A 27334-nucleotide genomic window follows, 5' to 3' on the forward strand; every position below is an offset into this window, starting at 1 on the left:
GATTCACTTTGCCATTCCCCCTTTAAACGAGCCCCGCCCCGAAATCAGTCGATCAAATTCTGCAACACGCTCAACCTCGTCTGTCCAATCATAACCCACTGGGGGTGGTCTTAGGATGGTGGTCCGGGAGGCTGTTAGCCAATAAGATTTACTGCTCAGTGAACTAACGGTTCACGTCAACTATCGTTGGTTCTCTGAACAAGACATTATTCATGTTCATGTTGTCGTTATTTAAAGAGACATGAGGTGATATAGCGGAATTTCATTTTGAGAAGTAAGTCGGTTACTCCTAAACATGTATGAAGGCAGTATACATTCATTTAGCTAACTCCTCAATTCAGATGCACTGTTTTTTAAAAACGTTTTATAGTTTCGCAATAGTATATGCCACCCTGCTAAGCAGTGGCAGTAGTAGGCCTAGGCTACACTCAACACTCACTCAGTTTATAAAGTTAGCTAGCAGCAATCCTAGGGTGATATGTGAATGAGCATGCGATGCCAATTCCTTCACAAGCTCCCTTCAGCACATTCACGTTGTTAGCCTCACTACTTCATAATATTACTTGCAATTTCATATGAAAGTGAATTGGTATAAAATTGTCAGAAACTTAAAGTTTACTTTCAAATCGTTGCTTGGTTGAACGTATCCAAATACAAATCATTAGCTAACTATGTAGAGAACATCAACGGCAAACATATCGAACGTGTTTTAGTTTGTGCTGTCTTATTATGGTGCTTTAAAGTAAAACACTGACCTCAGCCACACGGAAAGCACGCTACATTTTAACATCATATACAGTCATTGACTTTAACACGCCCACCAGAGACCAAAACGACGCCTTGTTCGAGTTAATTTGAATCTGGTAAGGAGGGAGTGGAGGTCTTCCGCCCGTCCTCTGCACTGCGAGCTGCTATTTCACCCGTTGCCTCAGAACACCACAGTCGATTTCCGTTAGGCACCGACTGTATGGGAAGAATAACAGTTTTCTTTTTGACAGCACTAAGTACCAGTATTTATTCTAATCGAAGACAGTTTGCGAGTAGATAGCTACATATCAACGAGCAATTTTATATTCCTTTCAAGTGTTGTCTGTAGTGAGTATGAGGCAAAGTGAGAAGTAGCAGTTATCTTCGAGGAAATAAAGTCAAAATAAAGATCAGAACCTACAGACAGTATTATCGTTAGTGTTATAAGTCATTTCAAATTTGCCAAATTAGCTAGTTTGATAGCTGGCCAGCACCATGACTCGGAGATCATGTGCAATTTACGCTACTGGGATTCTCTGCGCCCATCTGCTGATAGTGGGCATCGCATTGGTCGTGGCTCAAGTCTTCCAAACAATGATTTACAATCGGCTTAAAAAGGTGAGTTGTAACTTTTTCCCACTTCAAACATGCATTTTATAGTTTTTTGTTGTCTGGTGGCTTTAACTTGTTAACGTCTGTTGTCTTTGCACTGAACAGCAGACGGTGAGTCACATTTCCCATCCCTTCTCGTTACTAGTTTTCAACCTGGACTCAGGAGTAGACGTAACATAGACTCCCATAAATTCACATTGACGATCATTATTTCGTGTGATATGTTATGAATTACAATTTGTATGATATGTTACGGATTACAATTCGTACAATATGTTACAGATTGCAATTCGTACATGTTTGTTACAAATTCTAATTTGTTGTGACTAATGTTAGCTAGGTTGCAAGGTGGTTAACTAGGCTAGGGGTTAGGAGTTAGGTTAAAGGGTTAGAGGATGGGTTAGCTCCCATGTCAAGTAGTTGCAAAGTAGCTAAAAAGTAGTTAGTAGTAGCAAAGTTGTTTGTGATAAGATGCGAACACACAACCTTTTGGGTTGCTAGACATTGAAGTTATACCTTATGTCTTATGTAACCATACCAAATGTAACATAGCTACAAATTTCAGTGTCCTGGTTTACTATGTTACGTCTAGTCTGAGACCAGGCTGGAGCTTTAAAATTATGTTTGCTAGCTAGCTACAGCATTGAGTTCACTCAATCCGCATCTCCAGTCATTTGCCCACCCAACATGGGTCAGTGCAACATACCATGCATTCCAAGGTCGCCAATTTATGTGCTGCATTTTTTTTACCACCAACCAGTGATGGTTTTTGTGGTAGGATCGCAACATTGTATCATTCATAAATCCGCAACATTGATTCAAACCTCTTGAACAGCTCTGCATGTAAACTCAGTGTATTGTAGTAGCCTATGGATGGAATCTCTGGCAGATTTACAATGCGGGGTATGCTCATGTCACAGTGCGTGGTGGTAAAACCATCACCATGGATGGGTGCTCTCAGAGCAAGCAACCTGCTTTATTCCATCAGTACAAAACCCACTATATATATATTTTTAAATCATACTCAGTCAAGCTTTATTATACACGATACAGATTATTTGAATTAGAACTGCTGCACCTTCAACTGCAGTGTATTCATCTTATTTACACGTGTGTCTCACAATATAATTGATTTGGGATTTAAAGTTTTATATGAGCTTTCCAAGTGGCTTATTGGGTTTATCAGTCAGGGGTTGTAGTAGGGTAGGAATCCCGTCAGGGGAGGGTAGGGAGGTGTGTGTGTGCGTGCGTGCGCATGGGTGGGGGGAAGGGAGAGAGATCGTGAAGGCTCGGAGTCCAGCTCCCTTTTGGAATACTTTGCATTTCATTCTTCCCCGTCTTTGCTGACAAGGTTAAATATCACGCTATAAAATAATCTCCCCCCAAAATGTCCTAGAGATCTGAACAGGTTCAATTTCTTTTTCTGAAACTGCGAACCTCAGCAGAAATGTCAAACTGACAGTGAGATTATACAGACAAAAACAGCCCAAGGTTCCCTGCCACAGTTTAATTGCTGTTGTTAAATTCGCTTCTGGGTTTATTTTGGATACGGTAGTGTCATCCTAGACCTAGAATACATAACATCATGAAATGAAACAAACAAATATCAGCCTGATATCAAATATCAGCCTACCAGGCGCTTTACGTTCAATAAAGTGCCCGGACATTGCCGGTGACTGAAAAGATAAATAAGAAATAAAGAAGTTATGTCCATCCACAACTGTACCACTTCTAAAACGGATCTGATGTTGTTTCATGTCATGGTGCACTTTTAGAACAACTTTCCAGTATCCTACCTAGAGGACTTCTGGTAAAAGGGCGTGGATGGGAGAGGAGTGTTAAATTCATGTAAGGAATCTGACGGACTCCTTGGCCTGGAGGCAGGATATTTTTTGGTCAGACAGCAGTCCTCTGTTAACTTGTTGTTTCAGCCCTGGCCTGATCTAGGTCTAGAGGACTGCTCTTCCAGGAAGAAACCCTCTGCCCCTCCTCAAATTATATTTTGGAGGGTAGAGTAAAAAACCTTCACAACAAATTCATGGGTGACAAACCTGTTTACGTTAATTCAAACAGGTTTCTTTCATAATTCATAGATGGGGGAAAAACCAGAGAAAAATATGGCACTGAATGTAATTTCGTATTATATTGAACAGTTATCAAACCACAACTCCTGCTTATATTTTGGCTTAAGTTTTAATTTATTTTTGAGTGACCCTAACAGTTGTTATGTTTTCATGTCCTTACCACTCATGTGACCCACCCCCACCCACCAGCTACATGCACATAGTGAGTTTGATTTATGATAAGATTGATAAACCGCAACCCTCTGTCCCTGCTTGCTTGTGAGATCAAGGTTTTAAGCTTTTCTAAGAGATAAATGATGTGGACATGATGTCTTTAGGTGGCCTTCATTTTTCAAGGTTGGTAAACACAGGACTTCTTTTAATCTAGACCTTGGTTTTAGTTCAAATGTTATACACACAGAAACTGTCACTCTTGAGTTGTATCTGTTTGAAAGGGACTCAGTTTAGTCTCGAAAACAGAACAAACTTCACTGATTGCAAAATGTGGAAACTTGGTGGAACACTCCTGATGACTGAGTCACGTGTTGGTGTTTCCCTCACTCTCTCATATCCTGTATGCAAGCAGTGTTTGGCTTTAAACACATTCAATCCAACCCACAGCATTGGAATAGCTAGCTTACTTTGGCTTTACTTTTTAATTCACACCATTCAGGTGACTCAAATGATCTTGTAAAATAAAAGGAAATGTCTTCAAAGTATCAAATAGGCTTTTTGTTGCCTTTTCCAAAATAACTTGGATATTTTTTCTTTAATGGGAAGCGATATTTGACTCTATAGCAATCATAATTTGCTGTACAGCATTGATTATTCAATTTGAGTTGATTCACGTTCAAGGCTCTAAAGTGCGACCATGTTGGTTGCATATGCTCAGATGTTTTATTTTGGAGTACCAGTGCGACCAGGGAAAAAAAATCCCCCAGATAATAATTATTGTAATGATAGGCTTCACTGTGCAGTTGTTTCCCCGAGTGCCCTAGAGAAGAAAAAAAACGTGAATGCAGATTTGTTCAGTCAAAAGCCTAGATTTTAAAGAATGCATTAGTGATTTTTGTATTTCTTGTAACTTTCTGAAGACATAATGGCATGGGAATGCCTCTGTCAACCACAGCAATGCTGAAACAGTCATTTCTAAAGGTTTTCTCATAAAACATAACAAATTAAATGTTAATTGCAAAGTAGGCTTACCTTTTTGAATGATATGATATCATAAAGATCTGTATCAATCGGGTCGTCTTTTGTTTTGCAAACTCTGCTATTGCGCATGCAGTACAGAAACACTGCCAGCCAAACACCAGCCTCTTGAGGTGTGCAATTGAAATTTAAAAGGCAACAATACCCTCCAAAATATGTTTTAAAAATGTTCTTCCCTAGACCTCAAAAGTGTATTTCAAAACCACTCACGGGCATTTGTTTACACCTTGTTCAGTAATGTTACCTCATTAGCTAGCTTTTGTAGCTAACAACCTGGTTACTTTACCAGTATATCTGAACATTTGACGGCACAGAAAGAAAGCAAAAGGGATAGTTTCTTTAGAAGATTAATGACAATACCAATGAATGAATGACTGGGCTCATGTCGTCACTCAAACTTTACCCTGTTAACGTCAAAGTGTAGAATTTAATGTAATGCATCTCAATAGGTTGCTCTTTTACACAGTGTAGAAACGTAATATTCCACAAATGACTAATTTCAATGACCTGTTTTTGTATCAACATTTTAGCTTTTTATAATAAACAAATGTCTTTACAGAGTTAAATATTAGTTTGTAGAGCACAACGTTTGCTTAAAAAGTAGCTAGAATTTATATAGACCAAATATGCTACATACAGTGCATTCGGGAAGTATTCAGACCCCTTGAACTTTTACACATTTTGTTATAATACAGCCTTATTCTAAAATGGGTTAAATAGTTTTTTTCCCTAATCAATCTACACACAATACCCCATAATGACTAAGCGAAAACAGACTAAGATTTTTTTTTGCAAAAATGAATTACATAAGTATTCAGACCCTTTGCTATGAGATTCGAAATTGAGCTTTGGTGCAACGTGTTTGCATGGATCATCTTTGAGATGTTACTACAACTTGATTGGAGTCCTCCTGTGGTTAAATTTAGGGTCTCTCTGTACTTTGCTCCGTTCATCTTTCCCTCAACCCTGACTAGTCTCCTAGTCCCTGCTGCTGAAAAACATCCCCACAGCATGATGCTGCCACCACCATTCTTCACAGTAGGGATGGTGCCAGGTTTCTTTCAGAAGTGATGCTTGAGATTTAAACCAACAAGTTCAATCTTGGTTTCATCAGACCAGAGAATCTTGTCTCTCGTGGTCTGAGAGTCTTTTAGGTTCCTTTTGGCAAACTCCAAGTGGGCTGTCATGTGCCTTTTACTGAGGAGTGGCTTCCGCCTGGCCACTGTACCTTGTCCTTCTGGAAGGTTTTCCCTATCTCCACAGAGGAACTCTGTAGCTCTCTGAGTGGCCATCGGGTTCTTGGTCACCTCCCTGACCAAGGCTCTTCTCCCCTGATTGCTCAGTTTGGCTGGGCGGCCAGCTCTAGGAAGAGTTTTGGTGGTTCTAAACTTCTTCAATTTAAGAATGATGGAGGCCACTGTGTTCTTGGTGACCTTCTATACTGGAGACATTTTTTTGGTACCCTTCCCTAGATCTGTGCCTCGACACAATCCTGTCTCGGAGCTCTACGGACAATTCCTTCGACCTCATGGCTTGGTTTTTGCTCTGAAATGCACTGTCAACTGTTGGACCTTATATAGATAGGTGTGCCTTTCCAAATCATGTCTAATCAATTAAATTTAGGGTCTCTCTGAACTTTGCTCCGTTCATCTTTCCCTTAATCCTGACTAGTAATTTTACCAAGCTAAAGCTAGCTACCACAGAAGTTGCGGTCAAACAAATTATGCTTTATTACCAGCACGGTATTGTAAACACATAATTCGTGGCCGGTGTTTGCTTGATTGCTGACTTTGTTGTACAGCTTTGACAGTGCTACTGTATCTTTTTTGACACGCAAAGACCCAAACGGCGTTCCGTAGTATGTATGTCGTGAAGCTAATAGCAGTGACGCTTTTACTGTGTAACTCCGGTAGGGCAACATCTGAAAAATAGCGCACTTGGTCGTGTGTACCGGTGCTTGACCAGTCGGCGAAAGCCAACCTTACCCACGACAGAGAACGGTTGATTGTCAAGGGCAATGAATTCCATTATCTTGGCATTAATGGATTTCGCCTTTAAGTTGTCTCGCTGAAAATGTCTTACTCTTTCAAATGACTACTCAATCCACACAGCAGACATTGTGGGCTCGGTTAAGAATGCTGTGCTGCACGTGTAGCGCAACATTTTATGCGGCGTCATTACGTCATATACCTACGTTATATAGGTATGCACGGTTGCTTTAACATCGGTTTTTAACATCGGCGTTAAATTAGATGTCGGGCCGATACCGATGTTGCCATTTTTAGCTAATATCAGCCGATTCCGATATGTTCACCGATATATCGTGCATCCCTAGTTGTGCTCCTAACTTTTTATTAGAACACTGTTTACATGACTTGTGCTGGAAACTAGCCTATTTCACTGCTGCAATATGCCCACTCGAAGTTATGATCATGTTTTAAAACTGACTGGAATCTAAATGAAGCAATAGGCTTCTGTTTTGCCCCTGAGGAGTAAGCCCCCCAGTTCAATGCTCTAGCTAGGGAGTTCTGACCTTTGGCCCAGTTGTATAGAGTGTGTTTCTCAGAATGTGTGTGTATGAGCCAAAATACTGTCCTATCATTTAAGTCTCCATAGGGAGTATGCACCTCCATTGTAATGAGTCATTCTACCATCTTAAATCATGGTTGCACTAAAGTCTTGACAGGAAAGAAGAGTTTGTGCATCCCTGTTGGGCCACACCTTAAAATAAACATCCTCTTTCAATCACCGAGCTTCGCTGAGCTTCGCTGAGCTTCTCTGAGACTTCAGCTGAGTGAGCTGTGTGAATGGTAAAGGCCTTTCTCAAGTACACCTCACTTTACTCAGAGGACAGAGAAAGCAATCAGGAACCCCTTACGTAAAGGACGGGGGAAGTGAGACATTTCTCACTTGAAGTTAGTAATACCGATTTCTCTATACGGTAGGCCCCATTGGCGTCGAGTACTTACCAGTATTTTATGGATCAACAGACCGCTTAACAGTAATTTGCTCTTTAGATTTGGCAACCGTGTTTCAACACGCTTCATTCATTCAAGGTGTTGAATGTCACTGCGTCAGTTTTAATTACAATTGAGTTACCTTGTTGAAGCGACTGTCTTTTCTAGTCCAGGCATGATGGCTAACTTTAACCGCTTTCCTGTATTCAGATGATGACTAATAGGACAGTGATGCTAGTCCATATTGTTTATTCAAACTGTCACGCTGCCACTATGGTGGGTGGTAATTTAGGCTTTTTGAAGATTGTCCTGAGCAAAATGCAAATATCATTCTCATCCTGCTGAAGTCGACAGAGACTCCCCCTGGGCAGTTTTCACTCAGGTTTTCTGCTTGTACTGACAGTTATTCAGCTGTGAAGGACCTTTCCCCCTTACCCTGTTTTGGTGTGCTGGCATAGGGTGTACGCTACATTAATTGCAATGTGTGCTCTCTCCTGGCATAACCTGAAAAGGATTGTTGGTGGATGATGCTGCCGCAATCAATAATGTAATTGCTTTTGAAAGCCAATATATCCTTAGTTTAGAAATGAAAGAAATTGTTTTAAATAGCTTTTTAGGCTAAATAGCTTTCTATCCCTCCGGAATGTACTACCGTAAACAAATTATGCTTGGAGATATCATTGTTGTTTTGGTCTGTCCTCCATCATTAACTGTATTTCGCTCTCTTTTTTTGTAGGAATTGACCTTGACTGAGGCGAGCCGAGTATTTGAGTCGTGGAAGAACCCACCACCTCCAGTCTACATGGAGTATTACTTCTTCAACGTGACCAACCCTGAAGTGTTCTTAGCAGGAGGCAAAGCAGCTGTCACCCAGATTGGACCTTACACTTACAGGTAGATTGACCACAACACTAACTGCTCTCCTTTCAAATGAGATGGCCTCAGTTCACAAAGGGCTTGAGATCAACACTCGTAACTCAGACTTCAGTGGAACTCCTATATCGATACCAATGAAAGGTTTTTGCTAATATTTGTGTTTCGTGTGTATATCTCAAGTTAAGATTCGGTCCACTATGTATTTGTTTTATGATCTGTTTGTTTGATCATGGGAAGCTGGTGATGCAGGTCTTGGGAAAGTCATATGGACTGAATGTTATTCCATGCTGCTGATCCTGCTCATGGACTTGTTTGACATGGGGGGGGGGGGGGATTGTTTGGAACGACAACCTTTCTACCCACACCTTTCCATAACAGGGAATACAGACCCAGGGAAAATGTAACTTTCCTCGAAAACGGAACCAAGGTTTATGCCCTGAACCCCAAAAGCTTTGTCTTCGTCCCAGAGAAGTCCCGGGGTAATCCAGAGGTCGACATTCTGAGGACAGTCAACATCCCAGCTGTGGTGAGTTAGTGTGTGTGTCTCTCGGTCTCTGCTTGTTACCTCTACATACTTGTAGTCTTCACACATGCACTTTATCTTAGCTGCCATGGACATGGTATATCCGCAATACAGTGTGTTGGGCTGCAGATGGACTAGTGGTTAAGAGCATTGGGTCAGTAACTGAAAGGTCGCTGGTTCGATTCCCGAGCCAACTAGGTAAAACAAATCTGCCGGTGTGCCCTTGAGCAAGGCTCCGGGGACGCATTCAATAATGGCTGATCCCTGGCCGTGACCCCACTCTCCAAGAGGGTCTTCAAGGGGGGAATGGGATTTGCAAAAAACACATTTACAATTCACAATCTTGGTGACTTGTTCCTATAAGCTTGTTACTTTATCACAGAGACTTTTGTGGACTTCATCCAATTTCCAATGACAAGGACCAGACCAGATGGCAACAAAAGCTATGGACTTACAAATGTTGCTAATGATTGTGTTTAACTCTCTAACTCTCTAACTCTCTCTCTCTCGACAGGCGGTGATGAACGAGCTGAACTCCTACTCTTTCCTGCTGCGCACCTTCGTCTCCATGTGGATGAACTCCATCGGTGTGGAAATCTTCATGACCCGCACCGTTCACGAGGTGCTATGGGGCTTCAAGGACCCCCTGCTCTCCAAAATCCACGCCATGAAACCAGAGGTGGACGAGATGTTTGGACTGATGTGGAAGGTAAGCACTGTTTGTATTCAGTAAAAACCTTGAAATACTGTATGTAATAAGCCATATGCTCACTCAGATTACACTTCAGAGCTGGTCCTTGTTAATACAGTCCTTCACTAAAGTTATGGCCGGTCTTGAAATTGTGATTTTAATAGAAGTTGTGACATTGCGCAATAAATGCCTCATGCAATAAAAAGCAAACAGTCAGATTTAATAAACAAGTTCAGTGCATTATTTGGAAAATCCCAGAAAGAAGTAGACAGTGGGTAGAATTGTACCTGTACCTAAACTTTCAAATCTCAACTGTCAGAGCATTTATCTGGAAGGGACTTTTTATTGTTAGTTTGACACTCTTACGGAGTCTTAATGTTGCCCATTAGGGTTGGGCGCTATCCATATTTTCATACTGTGTATCGTTTCTGTACCATACCGGGGTTTTACTGGAAGTGCACACAAAACAATTTAGGCAACAGGGATCTTGATCCATGAGGGGATTGAATGTCTCTGCTGTAACCAAGAAGCTTGATCTTGACATCTAGCCACTTAGATGGCAAGTTAGCAAACCAAATGCAAAACTGGAGCCCTGTGCTGGATATATTTTATTTGACACATCTTAGGTTTCTTATAGTTATAAATCTAGTTATAAGCAGTGGCGTAGCACACACCCCCACTGCAACCCGCCCCCCCGCCCCCCCCCCCCCCCCCCATTTAAAAAAATGGTATTGAAAAGCATACCCTCCATATTTAGAAATACCCCAGCATACAGTATAAACGGTGTATCGCCCAAACCTACTCCCAATAAAACTGTATTATGAGAAAACGGAACTGGATAGGCAGGCTACAGTAATACAGTGGCATTTTTATTTGAGCCTCTAGAGCCCAATATTCCCCGTCAGTACATTTCCAACAACGACAACCAGCCACTTTAAACACAGAAATGACTTCCCAATTCACTTAACATCAATAACGGAAGATGTTCTAACTTTAACTCTGCTTATTAAAGCTCGTTTGTCTGTTTCTAATTCTGGACCTGTCCGCTGTTCCCCTGTTTGTTGGATGTACTTGTTTTGATATGACAGTCCCACTGAACTATTGTTGCTCTCTCTATCCTCCCAGAAAAATGGAACCGACGAAGGAGAGTTTGTGTTCCTGACTGGCGAACGGGACTACATGGAATATGGAAGAATAGACACATGGAACGGGCTGACGTAGGGACCCTTTTCCTCTGTTTTTCTACCTTCATGTTGTTGTGATTTAATGGATAACAAGAAAGTTTCTCATGTCAGCATTTTGCTTTTTGGTCCTTGCCCCGGCCATTGGGTTTACTCACTGAACGGGGATGACTTGGTATCTGTCCAATTCAAGTATTCAAAGTCCAAGGTTATTCCCAGTTGCTCCCTGTCATGACAGAGCAGATTGCAAAATCTTATGTTTAATGGCTTCCAGGCAGTTTAAATGGAATCAATATTTGGTTCCGTTATGTTAGAATAACCTTATGTAGACAAAGGCGCCCTCTTGATGTCTTACCTTTCCCCTATCAACAGTGAAATGTCGTGGTGGTCCTCTAACCAGAGCAACATGATAAACGGCACGGATGGCAGTGTGTTCCACCCTCTGTTGTCCAGGAAAGAGCTGCTGTACATCTTCGCTGCTGACCTCTGCAGGTACGTCACAGTCATATCTCCAAATCTTGTATTATCGGTAGTGTATGATTTGCTTACAGTCAAAGTAGAAAGTACAAAGAGGGGCAGTGGTTTAGGTGACAGCCAGGAATTCTTGGAAACAACAGACTCCTATCCCTCTCAGACTGATAAAACCACTGTAGAAGACGTCACGCCCTGATCATAGTAAACAAGTGTGAGCTGAGCATGGCCCAACCAGCACCATGACGCATGAGGAGAAACTGGGAAAACTGCACATGATATGAAAAGGAAGCTTTGACTCAATCAAAACAGTTGTACATTATCTTCTCATAGTTACCCAATGCTCAGCACAGTATGTGACACATTCTGAGACCGCCGACCTCACACTCTTCTCTGGAAATGACATGTACAACTGAATGAAGAGTTTCAAAATCCTGCCATAAATTCGATATAATGAGAAAGTCCTACTACACGTCTTGTGTCCATATCCTTATTCCCACTTCTCCCTGTGTTCTAGGTCTATCCATCTGGGTTATGTTGAGGACGTGGAAGTGAAGGGCATCCCAGCCTACCGCTTCGCCCCTCCACATGATGTCCTGCAGAGTCCTAAGGAGAACCCTACCAACGCCGGCTTCTGTGTGCCAGCTGGGGACTGCCTTGGCACCGGGGTGCTTAAAGTCAGTGTTTGCCGAGAAGGTACGAGACGGTTCGTCACCCTGTTGCAACCCTGGTTTGCATAACAAAGCATGCGCCCCACTCACCCACTGTTTGATTTGACTAACAACATAACTTAGTGTTTTGGACTGAAAAGAATACCCCAGTCAATCCAATTCTAGCTGCGCTTCCAGCTGCAGTAAATATCAGAAATTCCCATGTTTGACTATCCAGATTTTACAATGGTGTAGATGGTGAATGATTAACTCTGGATGAGGGCTATAAAACACTTGAATTGCCTGCATACCTGTGGACCTGAGGGCTAGGATAAGGCTTATCTCTAAATGGTTTCCTCTCGTAAAACAATCCATGTACAAACACATGGCATATAAATGCACTACTGTAACCCTTAAGTCTCGTGGGGAGAGTAGATATATTTTTAAGTCCTGTACTGTATGTGTGTTAAGGAACATCCGCATTCACGGTGTGGTGCAGCAGAGAAAGTTCAACAGTCTGGATGCTGTTATGACTGAGTAATCTCCGGGCTACAAGTGAACTAGGGCCCTTGTTAATTGCTTTTGTCAGTTTGAATTCCATTTGTCAGTTATTGCAGTTTTGAGTTGTTTCCATATTCCTTAGTGATGGTTATTAACTCACTCAAGTTGTGCCACATAATGAAATGGAACACATTCTATTGTGTCTCTGAGGTTAGTACCTTGTGGAACTTCAGAATGGTCATTATGACCTCAAAGGAATAGTTTTTCTCTTGGGTTTTGAAAAACAGCCATGATTTCACCGTGTCTGCTTATCAGAACATTTCCGGTATGGGCTGTCTTTCCAATGGCTTGTCAGAACATGTCCGGTATGGGCTGCCTTTCCAATGGCTTGTCAGAACATGTCCGGTATGGGCTGCCTTTCCAATTGCTTGTCAGAACATGTCCGGTATGGGCTGCCTTTCCAATTGCTTGTCAGAACATGTCCGGTATGGGCTGCCTTTCCAATTGCTTGTCAGAACATGTCCGGTATGGGCTGTCTTTACAATGGCTTGTCAGAACATGTCCAGTATGGACTGCCTTTCCAATGGCTTGTCAGAACATGTCCGGTATGGGCTGCCTTTCCAATGGCTTGTCAGAATCTGTCCAGTATGGACTGCCTTTCCAATGGCTTGTCAGAACATGTCCAGTATGGACTGCCTTTCCAATGGCTTGTCAGAACATGTCCGGTATGGGCTGCCTTTCCAATGGCTTGTCAGAATCTGTCCGGTATGGGCTGCCTTTCCAATGGCAAGGAGGAACTCTACACATTTTTGCTATCTGTTCCGCTGTCTCTGTGCTTGGGTTATAATACCAGATAGCACACATTAGCAATCTCTCACATCTGTCCATGATATTTCCTTTTTAGACCCTCAATATTCAAACATTTGACTTTGTTTTGCTTAATCCTCCATGATGGCAGTCCAGGATAAGGATCAAGGGTAGTTGATCATATTGGTTGCTTGTGGGGGTTTTTGTCTCTAAGGTCCAATGCAGCCGTTTCTCAATATCAAATCATTTCTGGGTAACAATTAAGTACCTAACTGTGATTTGTATTAAATTAAAATGGTAAAAAAGAAACATAGCTTCTTGGCAAAGAGCAATTTCTCAAGCAAGAATTTTGCTAGGACTGTCTCGTAGTGGTCTGAGTGGGGAGAAAAAAAAGGTGCTGTTATTGGTAGAGAGGTTTGGAACTCTCTTTCTTATTGGTCTGTTAACAAATTTAGCACCAGGTGATGTCACCAGGCAGGCCAAAACTCCATCCCACAAAAACAGGCTGAGATTTCAGGTGCTCTTTTCAAACAGCTCTTACACTAAAGGGCATTATCATAATTTTCACAATTTCATATTATTATTCCAACCTCAGAGTGGAGATGTATATAAAACACAGAAAATGTTTGACTGCACTGGGCCTTTAAATCATGTTTCACCCCTATCTCATTCCTCTTGTCCATAGGTGCCCCTATCGTGGTGTCATTCCCTCACTTCTATCAGGCTGATGCCATGTACGTTAATGCTGTTGAAGGACTGAGCCCCAACAAGGAGGAGCATGAGACTTACCTTGACCTTAATCCAGTATGAACAAACATTTTATCTAACATGTATGTCATAAGGCCAATATGTGGGATCTGTTATGGGCCCTGAACTCGGTGGCCAGTTTATTAGGTACACCCATCTAGTATCGGGTCGGACCCCTTTTTAGCCATGAAGGGATGCACCTGGTCAGCAACAATGTTCAGATGCACTGTGGCGTTTAAACTTTCTCAATTGGTATCAAGGGACCGAACGTGTGCCAGGAAAACACTCCCTACACCAACTCCACCAGCCTGTACCATTGACACTAGGCAGGATGGGGCCATGGACTCATGCTGCTTACGCCAAAGCCTGACTCTGCCATCAACATGACACAACAGGACCTGGGAATTGTGTTCCTGTTTGGCCCGCCTGTTAGCTTACACGATTCTTGCCATTCTTCTTCGACCTCGCTCATCAACAAGCTGTTTTCGCCCACAGGACTGCTGCTGACTGGATGTGTTTTGCTTGTTGCACCATTCTCTGTAAACCCAAGACACTGTCGTGTGTGAGAATCCCAAGAGGCCGTCCGTTTCTGAGCTACTGGAACTGGCGCGCCTGGCACCGACGATCATACCACGCTCAAAGTCGCTTAGGTTACTCGTTTTGGCCGTTCTAACGTTCAATCGAAACAGTAACTGAATGCCTGTTTGCCTGCTTTATATAGCAAACCACAGACATGTGACTCACTGTGTAGGAGCGAACCACTTTCATGAACGGGGTGGTGTACTTAATAAACTGGCCACCGAGTGTATACTGTTTACATAGTCTCAATCTGATTATTAACAGTCTGTATTTAATAGCTATGTGACATTTTGTATTTGTGTGTTTTATGAAGTACCAGTGGATTATTAAAATTAGCTGTCTCCATTTATTTTTATTTCTAGACCACTGGGGTCCCCATCCGTGCCTGCAAGAGAGCCCAGCTCAATATCATTTTGAACAGAGTTCCAGGCTTTCCGTAAGTAAAGACCAGAACAGTTTTACCCACTTTGAAGCCTGATCTTTTCCCACTCAATTAGTATGAAGGATGAGAAGGCCCATTGTTGAACCTTGAGTCCTCATTACATTTTCTCTTCCTCAGCAAAACCAAACATCTAAACGTTACAATTTTCCCTATCATGTTTGTCAATGAGGTAAGACATATCTCCTCCCTCCCTCTCTCCATTATTTTGTGAAATTCAGTCGGCCTCACGTGCAGCCTAGAAATGTCAAATAAAGTTTCAACATTTTGCCAGAGAAAATCCTTTGTTACTGGTCTATTATTAAGACTAGTTAATAACTGGTTTACAGCGTCTGTTTTAATAACACCAGTTAATGAAATAGTAAAGACGGGTTGATAACCGTAGTCACCTCCCCCAGACGGCCACTATCGACGATGACTCTGCTACCCAGATGAGGACCCTGCTGCTCATCGTGACCCTGGTGTCCAACTTCCCTCTGCTCATCGTGGGCATGGGCGCCATCCTGCTCGTAGTCTTCGTCCTCCTGGTCTGCAGGTCTCGCCAGAAGAAGGTAAGACCTCCCCTCTACCCCTGCACTTACTCCCAGGACACCCCAAACAAGAATATTCATTAGCTTCTCTGAAATATGGTGTAAATTGTGCATTTAATTCGCAATTGGGCACTTCACTCACAATGTCAGTTGTGGTGAAGGATTTCATAAGTGGTTATTAGTGTATATAGACCATTTATACTTCTATGTTAACATCACTGGTCTGGTGACTAAGGGTAACCTCCAACTGCTTACATGGTAAAACTCACATGGTCATCATGTCCTACCTCTTGTAATGTCTGTATGAAAAGTAATTCCGGCTGGCCTTTCTAACAATTGAAACCACTGAGGTCAGAACAGGAAGTATATATCTGAGCAGTTCCTCATTGGCAGACAGTCACAATGATGACAGTCTACAGTGATGTACAGGCACTGAACTCTAGTAATCCTGTAGGTTAGCCAGTGTACTTTCAACACTTATCTGTGTTTGTCTTGGTTAGTCGTTCTGACCCCTTGTGCATGACCCCATTCCCCACCCATCAGTCATGACTCAGATAGATAAGAGTTAGCTTAGTATCTTCCCCACATGGTTCAACAACACAGATGTAGGCCTGCCGGCATGTTCATGCTGAGAAACAAAGTAGGAGTTCACATCACAGAGAGAGAATTGGTATTTTAAAGTATTCAGATAAAGCTTGTTTTATCAAATAAAGCTATTGTAAAGAACTGTATAGTTAACATATTATGATAAAGCATTTCTGTAACCCCCCCCCCTTTTTCCTTTCTGTTTTAGAATGAAGTAAAACGTATTGATTTTACTGAAGCTTTTCATTCTTTTACTGTAAGTCTTCATTTTGCTTCGTTTGCTATTTTCTTTGAGCTGTTAGCAATTCTTGCTTGTTGCTTATAATTTAAAATTATCTTTAGGGATTATATATACACTACATGGCCAAAGTATGTGGACACCTGCTCGTCAAACATCTCATTACAAAATCATGGGCATTAATATAGAGTTGGTCCCCCCCTTTGCTGCCATAAAACATCCTCCATTCTTCTGGGAAGCCTTTCCACTAGATTTTGGAACATTTCTGTGAGGACTTGCTTCCATTCAGCCACGAGCATTAGTGAGGTCGGACACTGATGTTGGGCGATGAGGCCTGACTCACAGTCTGCGTTCCAATTCATCCCAAAGGTGTTCAATGGGGTTGAGGTCAGGGCTCTGCAGGCCAGTCAAGTTATTCCACACCGATCTCGGCAAACCATTTCTATATGGACCTCGCTTTGTGCACTGGGGCATTGTCATGCTGAAACAGGAAAGGGCCTTCCCCAAACTGTTACCACAAAGTTGGAAGCACAGAATCGTCTAGAATGTCATTGTAGCATTAAGATTTCCCTTCACTGGAACTAAGGTGCCTATCCCGAACCATGAAAAACGGCCCCAGACCATTATTCCTCCTCCATCAAACTTTACAGTTGGCACTATGCAATGGGGCAGGTAGTGTTTCCCTGGCATCTTCCGAACCCAGATTCGTCCGTTGGACTGCCAGATGGTGAAGCGTGATTCATCACTCCAGAGAACGTGTTTCCTCTGCTCCAGAGTCCAATGGCAGCGAGCTTTACACCACGCCAGCCAGCACTTGGCATTGCTCATGGTGATCGTAGGCTTGTGTGTGGCTGCTCGGCCATGGAAACTAATTTGATGACGCTCCCGACTAACAGTTCTTGTGCTGACGTTGCTTCCGAAGGCAGTTTGGAACTCTGTAGTGAGTGTTGCAATCGAGGACAGATGATTTTTGTGCGCTACGTTTCCACTTCACAATAACAGCACTTACAGTTGACCGGGGCAGCTCTAGCAGGGCAACGGTGCCACATTGAAAGTCACTGAGCTCTTCAGTTAGCCCATTCTAGTGCTAATGTTTGCCTATGGAGGTTTGCATGGCTGTGTGCTCAATTTTATACACCTGTCAGCAACGGGTGTGGCTGACTTAGCTGAATCCACTAATTTGAGGGGGTGTCTACATACGTGTGTGTGTGTGTGTGTATATACTGAACAAGAATATAAACGCAACATGTAAAGTGTTGGTCCCATTTTTCATGAGCTGAAATAAAAGATCCCAGAAATGTTTGTTTATATTTTTAAGTATATATGCATACAGTAGTAGGCTAGAGTCAAACGCAATAACGTTGGCAGATATGTTCTGGTAATTATATGAGCTGGCTAGCCAGCCACACTGAACAAAAATATTAAGGCAACATGCAACAATTTCAAAGAGTTTACTGAGTTACAGTTCATATAAGGAAATCAGTCAATTGAAATAAATTCATAAGGCCCTAATATGGATTTCACATGATTGGGAATACAGATGCATCTGTTGATCAGAGTACTTAAAAAATAATAAAAAAGTTAGGGGCGTGGATCAGAAAACCAGTCAGTGTCTGGTATGACCATCATTTTGTTTCATGCAGCGCGACACATCTCCCTCGCATAGAGTTGCTCAGGCTGTTAATTGTGGCCTGTGGAATGTTGTCCCACTCCTCTTCAATGGCTGTGCCAAGTTGACATGTATGGTGGCCATGGAAGGACTGTGACAGTTTTAGTTTCCAGGAATTGTCTACAGATCCTTGCAACATGGGGCCGTGCATTATCATGCTGAAACATGATGTGATGGCGGCGGATGAATGGCACCACAATGGGCCTCAGGATCTCATCATGGTATCGCTGTGCATTCAAATTGCCATCGATTAAATGCGGTTGTGTTCATTGTCCATAGCTTATGCCTGCCTGTACCATAACCCCACTATGGGCCACTCTGTTCACAACGTTGACATCAGCAAACCGCTCATCCACACAACGTCATACACGTGATCTGCGGTTGTGAGGCTGGTTGGACATACTGCCAAATTCTCTAAAACGACGTTGGAGGCGGTTTATGATAGAAAAATGTACATTCAATTCTCTGGCAACAGCTCTGGTGGACATTCCTGCAGTCAGTATGCCAATTGCATGCTCCCTCAAAACTTCAGACATCTGTGGCATTGTGTTGTGTGACAAAACTGCACATTTTAGAGCTGCCTTTTATTGTCCCCAGCACAAGCTGCACCTGTGTAATGATGATGCTGTTTAATCAGCTTCTTGATATGCCACACCTGTCAGGTGGATGGATTATCTTGGCAAAGGAGAAATGCTCACTAACAGGGTTGTAAACACATTTGAGTGCAACATTTGAGAGAAATAAGCTTTTTGTGCGTATGGAACATTTCTGGGATCTTTTATTTCAGCTCATGAAACATGGGACCATCACTTTACATGTTGCATTTATAGTTTTGTTCAGTGTACATCCATCTCATTCCTGCTTCATATTATATTTGTTCTTTAAGTTGAAAAGTATTTTGGGTTTGGTGGTTTTTACAGTGACATTAATTCATTATATATCCACAATTAGTTTATTCTATAACATTGCATTAACATTTAATTTTCATGTGTACAATATTTCCAATTTAGTTATAAGTATATAACTGGTTGTTGTTTTCATGACGGGATTCTTTTGACCTTTACAAAATGTTTTTCCCTCTTCAGACGGCAAAAGACGAAACTGCCTACACTCAAGTCAGCGACAAACCAGAGGTTGAACCATCAGAAAACAACCACACCAACCAGCCAATGAGGAACGGCTCCTACATCGCCATGTCTCCTGTGGAGGCTCAGAAATGTTGATGGAGGCTGCAGTGTGTGGAGGGGAGGGGCAGGCGGAGCAGCCTGGGCGCGGTATTATAACCAAGGCGGGGTTTTGCAGTGCGGACAGGGGTTTTCACTTTTGGGGACTGTCCTACTCTCCTGCTGAGCATGGCCTTTCTTCCTGCCATAGTGCAAAACAACATCTCCGGTCTACTACTAATGTCACTTGTCTATTTTCTGTCGAGCTCACCGCTGGGTTCATGGCGAAACACTAGTTATCTCAGCCAGGACAATAGGTTTTGTGAGTATTTTCTGCACTTTGAAGTAGAATATCAGTCAGTATTCTCAATGATTAACAACCACTATCAGCCTTCCAACAGGGCTCAAAGAGCACTGACTGACCGTAGTATTTACCTGAACAATGAAGACCAGAAGGTCCTTTAACATTTCTTTGTAACGGTGTTTGTGAGGTTATCTCCAAAACAAGCAACAGATTAAAACCTTTGCTCCTTAAGTGAAATAGTATGACTAGTAGTATTCCCTCCCTCCCTGTAACTGAGTTTTCAGCGATTCAGAATGTGGGTTTGCTAACAAAACTGTGTACTTACTTCCATATCCTTTTGGACTGAGCCAAACTTCATATTATGTTGAGCATTTTCCTGAGATGAATCAGTCAGTTCACATACCCAAGTTGTCATCAAACAGAATTTGTGACTGTGTGTGCATGTCTTACACTGTAGTGTTCTGTTTTGATTGGACTATGGGTTACTTTTTCTTGATGCAGGCACTGTGTAGTATGACAACTGAGAGATTTAGCTTTTTTTTTTACATATTGGAATTTTTGGAAACCTTTTTGAAGACATGTCAAAGTCAGAAGATAACGCGTTAGTAGATGGCTGCTTTTCCCATTATGCGGTGTTAGGGGATTGTACCTATAGCCGAAGTAGAAATACCATAAACTTTAATCTAATATTCAAAATGGAAGAAAAACCTACATTACAAGGGAGACTTGAACCTACTTTCTGCCTTACAATTGTTCAGTGTGTTGATTCTTCATGTGGATACAGTAAAAAGCTGGATATCTTAGTTGTACATATGTAATGGGGAAATGTTAGGCTACCTCTGACCTAATCCAGCAAGTAGTCAAAGGTGTGCCTAAAACACTTTTTTTTAAATTTTAACAACAGTGTCGACCCACGTTGTGTGTCTGTACTGATACTTAGAATAAGCACAAGTTGGATTGCTAATACAGTCCTCATAAGGTAACAGGACTTCACATAGTCTGTACCCTGCTAGAAGCATATTATACATATTATATTTACCATTTAGTTTTTTAACACTGCATTGTTGGGAAAGGGCTTGTAAGTAGGCGTTTCACTGTAATACAATATTTGTTGCATTATGCGCCAAATGGGCTTGTCTACGATTTGATTTGAAGACGATGGGTGCCCTGTAAAGAGAACTTTTTTTTTTTATTCTAGAATAAACAGTCAGGCCCTGCACACTGCTTCTGCTGTGCATGTTATGTCGAACAGAGTCAACTGGCTAGCCAAGGAGCTTCAGGTATTCAGACAAACATGACACTTGAATCACTATTTGTCTTACTGTATATTTTGTGTTTTTTTGTTGCTGTCGTTGGTCACTAGTCTCTGTGTCGTGTCAAGGCTTTTGGCAGTCGCTTCTGGAAAAAAAATGTCCTAAGTCAATAATACTGTCAACTTCAAAATGTGATTCCTGCACTTTCCAAAAAAAGAGAACTTGCCATGTATTTTTTGGGGTTATGTAAAATGCAATGGTCCTTCGGTGTATTTCAGTGGTTTGACCCAGGGTTGTTTTTCATTGGTTCCTGAGGTGTAATTCTAGATGGACACTTTGCCTTTGTTACTTGCTTTTCAGTAGATAAAATAATAATATTTTTTTATCTATTATTGCTGCAATTAATTACCATAACCTATGGGCTTTATTTTTCTGCGGAGAAACCATCCATGCTCATATTCTGTTTAGGGTTGTTCCAACAAACTGGTATCAACTCTTCTGAATTGTTAAGTCTGGTCTGTGAACTCCTTAAATGTTTAAGAATATTTGAGCACAGGATACAATGCCCAAAACTTGCTGTCATTTACTGGAATTAGCAGATGACTATAGATTGCAAAATTGTAACACCGAGTATCATGGTTTTTAACCCCAGTTCTGTTAACTGATGAGGACTTGATCTCAGTTGTTATTGTAGCAGACCTTAAAGTGGCTGAAGAATTGTCCATATTGAGAATTTAGTTTCTGTGGGTGATGATGGCTTGGGTTGTTAAAACTGGAAACTATTTCTGGAAGTCTAGATGGATACTCTAGTAAACAAATGAGAGTTGTTCAAGTATTAGTTAGTTTGTGCCGTAAGGACGTCTGTCAGACATGGCTTTGGGGATGTACTATGATAAACTGGTCCTGATTTTTTTTTTTTTATATATCATAATTATATATCAAGAACCAATTCACAATAGGCCTTTTCAGTTTGAAACCTACTGTACTTGCAGGCAATTATTGCATTGTGCAAGCATGGCTGTACTTGTATAATCATCACAGTATATCATACTATCCTTTTTTGACTTGAACATATAAGACCTCAAACCAGAGCCATGTGTGTTGTATGCTTAACAGTGTGTGCACACACACACACACACACCTGAGACACTGACTGACTAGTCCCATTCACCTTTGTACCCAATCATTTATGTCCATTCGCTCCTCTGTGCGTGACCAAAGATAACCTACATGGATCTGTTCTAGCTTGTCTACTCTCCTCCGAGATAACGGTTGTGCCACCGCCTACCTAATAGTAATTGCACCATATACCTTTTGTACAGTGCAGGGCCCAAAGGGCTCTGGTCAAAAGCAGTGCACGGTTTAGGGATTAGGGTGCCATTTCAGATGCAAGCCATCTAAAACAGTGCCAGGATCCAATTGCAGTGTATTTACAACAGTGTTTGAGTTGTCTTTTCCCAACAAGATAACAAAAAAAAAGGTTTTTAGAATTCCATAACTATTGTTAATATCAAGAGACTGGGGCGATCTATATTGCTTGTTATGCAAAAATGCCGCTCTAATGTGCGGGAGAAAAAAATACGTTTTATGTATTGACAAAACAATATGTTATGTAAAAACACATTTTATTAAATGTTTTTTTAATCTGACACAATTTATGTATCCATATGTTCAATGTTGTCTTTGTTTTTCTGAATTTATGTTTTTTTTTGTTTGTGGTCCTGTTTCATTTCCTTTATATTTTTTCTGTATAGTAATATTCAACTGGGGGTCATCGAGCACATTTCAGTTGATCATTGAATTTTTCTGTCTCACAAATGTTCTTAGAGAATTCCGAGATGGTCGTGTGTGTGTGTGTGTGTGTGTGTGTGTGTGTGTGTGTGTGTGTGTGGGATGATAAGCTTATGTAGACATTTTTGTACAGACAATGTACTGTTTTGTCAAACTGGAGTGATTTAATTGGAAGGCTGATAATGTGTATGCATGTGGAGGGAGATTGCCTTAGTGCCTGGATGGGTACAAGGGTCGTGTACAAGCAATCTAACCCATAGATGAATGAAGCTCTCCTTCATGGAAAAATAACGGTAATGCCATACCATCCTTTATTTCCTTAATTTGCTTTCAAGTAACCAGTGTAGCAACTGTATCTATTTTTTTCACATTTCATTTTGTGTACGTTTCTAAAGGTCTCAGTCACTATCTAACAGACATTTCATGTTACTTCTGAGTTATTAAATGTTTTTTGCTGCTGAAAATGACAATCGTCATGTTGGGTGAAAAACAATTTCAAATGTAATATACATTAGTTTTAGTTTTGATAATTTACACTGCACAAATGTTTATACAATGCTTTTGTAAACATTTTTAGTGTATTTGCCAAAAAAATAAAGTAGCAAAGAATACAGTTGATGGCTGTGTTTTGCTTTTAACACGATACCAACATTACCATTAAATACTGTTTTTACTTTTAATTAATTAAGACTGTCGTGGCCAAAAGTTGAGAGAAACAAATATTTATTTCCACAAAGTTTGCTGCCTCAGTGTCTTTAGATATTTTTGTTAGATGTTACTATGGAATACTGAAGTATAATTACAAGCATTTCATAAGTGTCAAAGGCTTTTATTGACAATTACATGAAGTTGATGCAAAGAGTCAATATTTGCAGTGTTGACCCTTCTTTTTCAAGACCTCTGCAATCCGCCCTGGCATGCTGTCAATTCACTTCTGGGCCACATCCTGACTGATGGCAGCCCATTCTTGCATAATCAATGCATGGAGTTTGTCAGAATTTGTGGGTTTTTGTTTGTCCACCCGCCTCTTGAGGATTGACCACAAGTTGTCAATGGGATTAAGGTCTGGGGAGTTTCCTGGCCATGGACCCAAAATATCGATGTTTTGTTCCCCGAGCCACTTAGTTATCACTTTTGCCTGATGGCAAGGTGCTCCATCATGCTGGAAAAGGCATTGTTCGTAACCAAACTGTTCCTGGATGGTTGGGAGAAGATGCTCTCCGAGGATGTGTTGGTACCATTTCTTTATTCATAGCTGTGTTCTTAGGCAAAATTGTGAGTGAGCTCACTCCCATGGCTGAGAAGCAACGCCACACATGGTCTCAGGATGCTTTACTGTTGGCATGACACAGGACTGATGGTAGCGCTCACCTTGTCTTCTCCGGACAAGCTTTTTTCCGGATGCCCCAAACAATTGGAAAGGGGATTCATCAGAGAAAATGACTTTAACCCAGTCTTTAGCAGTCCAACCCCTGTACCTTTTGCAGAATATCAGTCTGTCCCTGATGTGTTTCCTGGAGAGAAGTGGCTTCTTTACTGCCCTTGACACCAGGCCATCCTCAAAGTCCTCGCCTCAATGTACGTGCAGATGCACTCACCTGCCTGCTGTCATTCCTGAGCAAGCTCTGTACTGGTGGTGCACCGATCCTGCAGCTGAATCAAGTTTAGGAGACGGTCCTGGCGCTTGCTGGACTTTCTTGGGCACCCTGAAGCCTTCTTCACAACAATTGAACCGCTCTCCTTGAAGTTCTTGATGACCCGATAAATGGTTGATTTAGGTGAAATCTTACTGGCAGCAATATCCTTGCCTGTGAAGCCCTTTTTGTGCAAAGCAATGATGACGGCCCATGTTTCCTTGCAGGTAAACATGTTTGACAGAGGAAGAACAATGGTTCCAAGCACCACCCTCCTTTTGAAGCTTCCAGTCTGTTATTTGAACTCAATCAGCATGACAGAGTGATCTCCAGCCTTGTCCTCGCCAACACGCACACACCTGTGTTAACGAGAGAATCACTGACATGATGTCAGCTGGTCCTTTTGTGGCAGGGCTGAAATGCAGTGGAAAGGTTTTTGGGGGATTCAGTTCATTTGCATGGCAAAGAGGGATTCATCTGATCACTCTTCATAACATTCTGGAGTATATGCAAATTGCCATAATACAAACTGAGGCAGCAGACTTTGAAAATTAATATTTGTGTCATTCTCAACTTTTGGCCACGACTGTAGTAGTTTAACATACTTTTTTTCTGCTCATGATATTTATTGGTGCCTTCACATAGTATGTTTTTAGAATCTCTGCTTTCAGTTATTGAGGATTTAGGATAGGAGAGCTTTGTGTAGCCTAACTATAAGAAATCGTCACAAACTATAGTTTTAACTTATCAAAATAGTCATGTTTTCCTCCTTAGTAACACCTCTAGCTAGGGTTGCAAAACTATTCTAGCTTTCCCAAAAATGTCAGGTTTTCCAGAAATCCCAGTTAATATATTCCTGGAATTGGGAGGAAATAAGCAGGAAATCTGATATCCTTCAACGATTTCTGGAAAACCAGGGAATTTAGAGAAAGTTAACAGATTTTTGGGGGGTTGTGACTGAGAAGAGGGTCGGAGGGCAGGCTGTGCCATGTGTGTTACCTCTGTAGTAGTCAGTCACCTTATTGGCCAGCCAAAGGAACACAGTCAAAACATAAAAAACCTTGCCTTGCTTCCAGCATAGAATAATGCTGTTTGTCCCGTTTCTAACATGACCTCATGTTCAGAATTCCTATAGGCCATCCTATTCTTCCTACAACATTTAAAATGGACACTTATGACATGTTTTTCCACCTCCATATCCTCTACCATAGTAGTTTTGAAAATGGACATACCACCATGCTGAATTTCAGGCATGTTTGGGCACTGTCTGCAATGCCTGGATGTAAGCTTATCTTTTTTTAGTGTTCTCAGGTCCTTATTCCTGTTGAGTTTAGTAATTCAAATGTAGGCATTCAATGAACATCAAATAAAATAAAAAAATGTTCTCCAGAAATCACATCATACATGCAAGCAATAAAACAATATTGATTCATCACGAAAGGCTCATGCAGGAGGAGAGTAGGGCAAATTGTGCACTTCTACCCATGGTTGTATCTAAAGTCTTATGGTCCTCTTTCCTTCCTGATGGCTGATCTGAATGAACATGACAGGTGAAAGAGATGTGGCCCATCAGTAATAATTAAGGAAAGGAAGTAGAGTACTGAAACTGTCTTCTGTCTGATTTGAATATATCCGCGTGAACAAGTAGTGTATGTGCGCCATCTGGTGGTTACTAGTAAAGAGCTCAGTATTCCCATCCTCTTTAAAAAAATATATATATATGCTTTGACCTGCTTGCAGTGTTTCTTATTTACGAACACCAATGTTTTCCTTTGGATGTTTCAGACATTTTTATTTGAATGTATTGTTATATGATATTATGATCTAATATTTGCCACTATTGATCTCCAATAACTGTATTCTGTTGTACCTCTAAAAAGAAACTCATTGTTGCTTCAAACATACTTTTTTTTATGAGTTCTAGAACTTCCATTGTTACATTACTAAGTTTGCTATCATGTCATCAAGATTTTGTGTGTGAAACACACGCACACAAATAAAATACAGAAACATTCTACCTGATATTCCTGGATTCATTACCCACACGTACACAAGCTTAGCATGTTTAGTTAAAAATATTCTTCACTTGTGTTTACATCCAATGCATTCCTAATGTTACCTTCCGATATGTCAAATAACATTCCAGCATCAACAGCAACTTACAGTAATTACAAGTGAATCAAACATCTGGCAAAGTCAAAGGTTGCCCAACAATTGCATTTTTATTTATGATGGCAGGAATTATGGGGCTTAGTAAAAGTTAGGACAATTACAGTGATGGGTCCAAGACAAACAAAAAAGCATTTGGAGAGGTAGGTTCTGCTTCCTTCTCCTGTAGTTGTGTTTATACAGTAAACCAGAGGGTGACACTGAGCTTGAGTTCCGCTCTTGTGAGAAAGGACCGATGTCCCCATGGAGATAATCCTACTGCAACATCCAGTGAACCGGTGTCTGTTGGTAATGGCAGTACAGTCAGTACACTAATAAGAGTTTCACTAAATTGATGGCTTTCCTCACTTTATCACTAAGGCACCAATAATAGTTAGTCTGCTGCAGTAGTTTATGTGTCGGGGGGCTAGGGTCAATCTGTTATCTGGATTATTTCTCCTGTCTTGTCCAGTGTCCTGTGTGAATTTAAGTATGCTCTCTCTAATTCTCTCTTTCTTTCTTTTTCTCTCTCTCGGAGGACCTGAGCCCTAGGACCATGCCTCAGGACTACCTGGCATGATGACTCCTTGCTGTCCCCAGTCCACCTGGCTGTGCTGCTGCTCCAGTTTCAACTGTTCTGCCTGCGGCTATGGAAACCTGACCTCTTCACTGTGATTACTATTATTTGACCATGCTGGTCATTTATGAACATCTTGGCTATGTTCTGTTATAATCTCCACCTGGCACAGCCAGAAGAGGACTGGCCACCCCTCATAGCCTGGTTCCTCTCTAGGTTTCTTTCTAGGTTTTGGCCTTTTTAGGGAGTTTTTCCAAGCCACCGTGCTTCTACACCTGCATTGCTTGCTGTTTGGGGTTTTAGGCTGGGTTTCTGTACATCACTTTGATATATCAGCTGATGTAAGAAGGGCTATATAAATACATTTGATTTAGTCCAGATCTATT

At 41.4% G+C, this 27334-nt stretch overlaps 1 protein-coding gene across 2 annotated transcripts; it reads left to right on the forward strand.

The window, feature by feature from the left end:
- Positions 1–613: 613 nt before the first annotated feature.
- LOC106580040 (lysosome membrane protein 2) lies at positions 614–23202 on the forward strand. 2 transcript variants are annotated; one of them, XM_014160602.3, is made up of 13 exons: positions 631–1365; positions 8328–8485; positions 8846–8993; positions 9505–9699; positions 10807–10898; positions 11235–11354; positions 11851–12029; positions 13977–14095; positions 14980–15053; positions 15177–15228; positions 15455–15607; positions 16380–16427; positions 19164–23202. In XM_014160602.3, the coding sequence occupies exons 1-13, from the start codon at positions 1243–1245 to the stop codon at positions 19299–19301; spliced, it is 1599 nt and encodes a 532-aa protein (XP_014016077.1). In that variant the 5' UTR covers positions 631–1242; the 3' UTR covers positions 19302–23202. The 2 variants fall into 2 exon arrangements, with proteins under 2 accessions (XP_014016078.1, XP_014016077.1); XM_014160603.3 differs by lacking the exon at positions 16380–16427 and having other exon boundaries at positions 614–1365.
- Positions 23203–27334: the final 4132 nt, after the last annotated feature.

Source organism: Salmo salar, chromosome 20 (assembly GCF_965601325.2).
Source record: "Salmo salar chromosome 20, fSalSal1, whole genome shotgun sequence".
Classification (NCBI taxonomy): domain Eukaryota; kingdom Metazoa; phylum Chordata; class Actinopteri; order Salmoniformes; family Salmonidae; genus Salmo; species Salmo salar.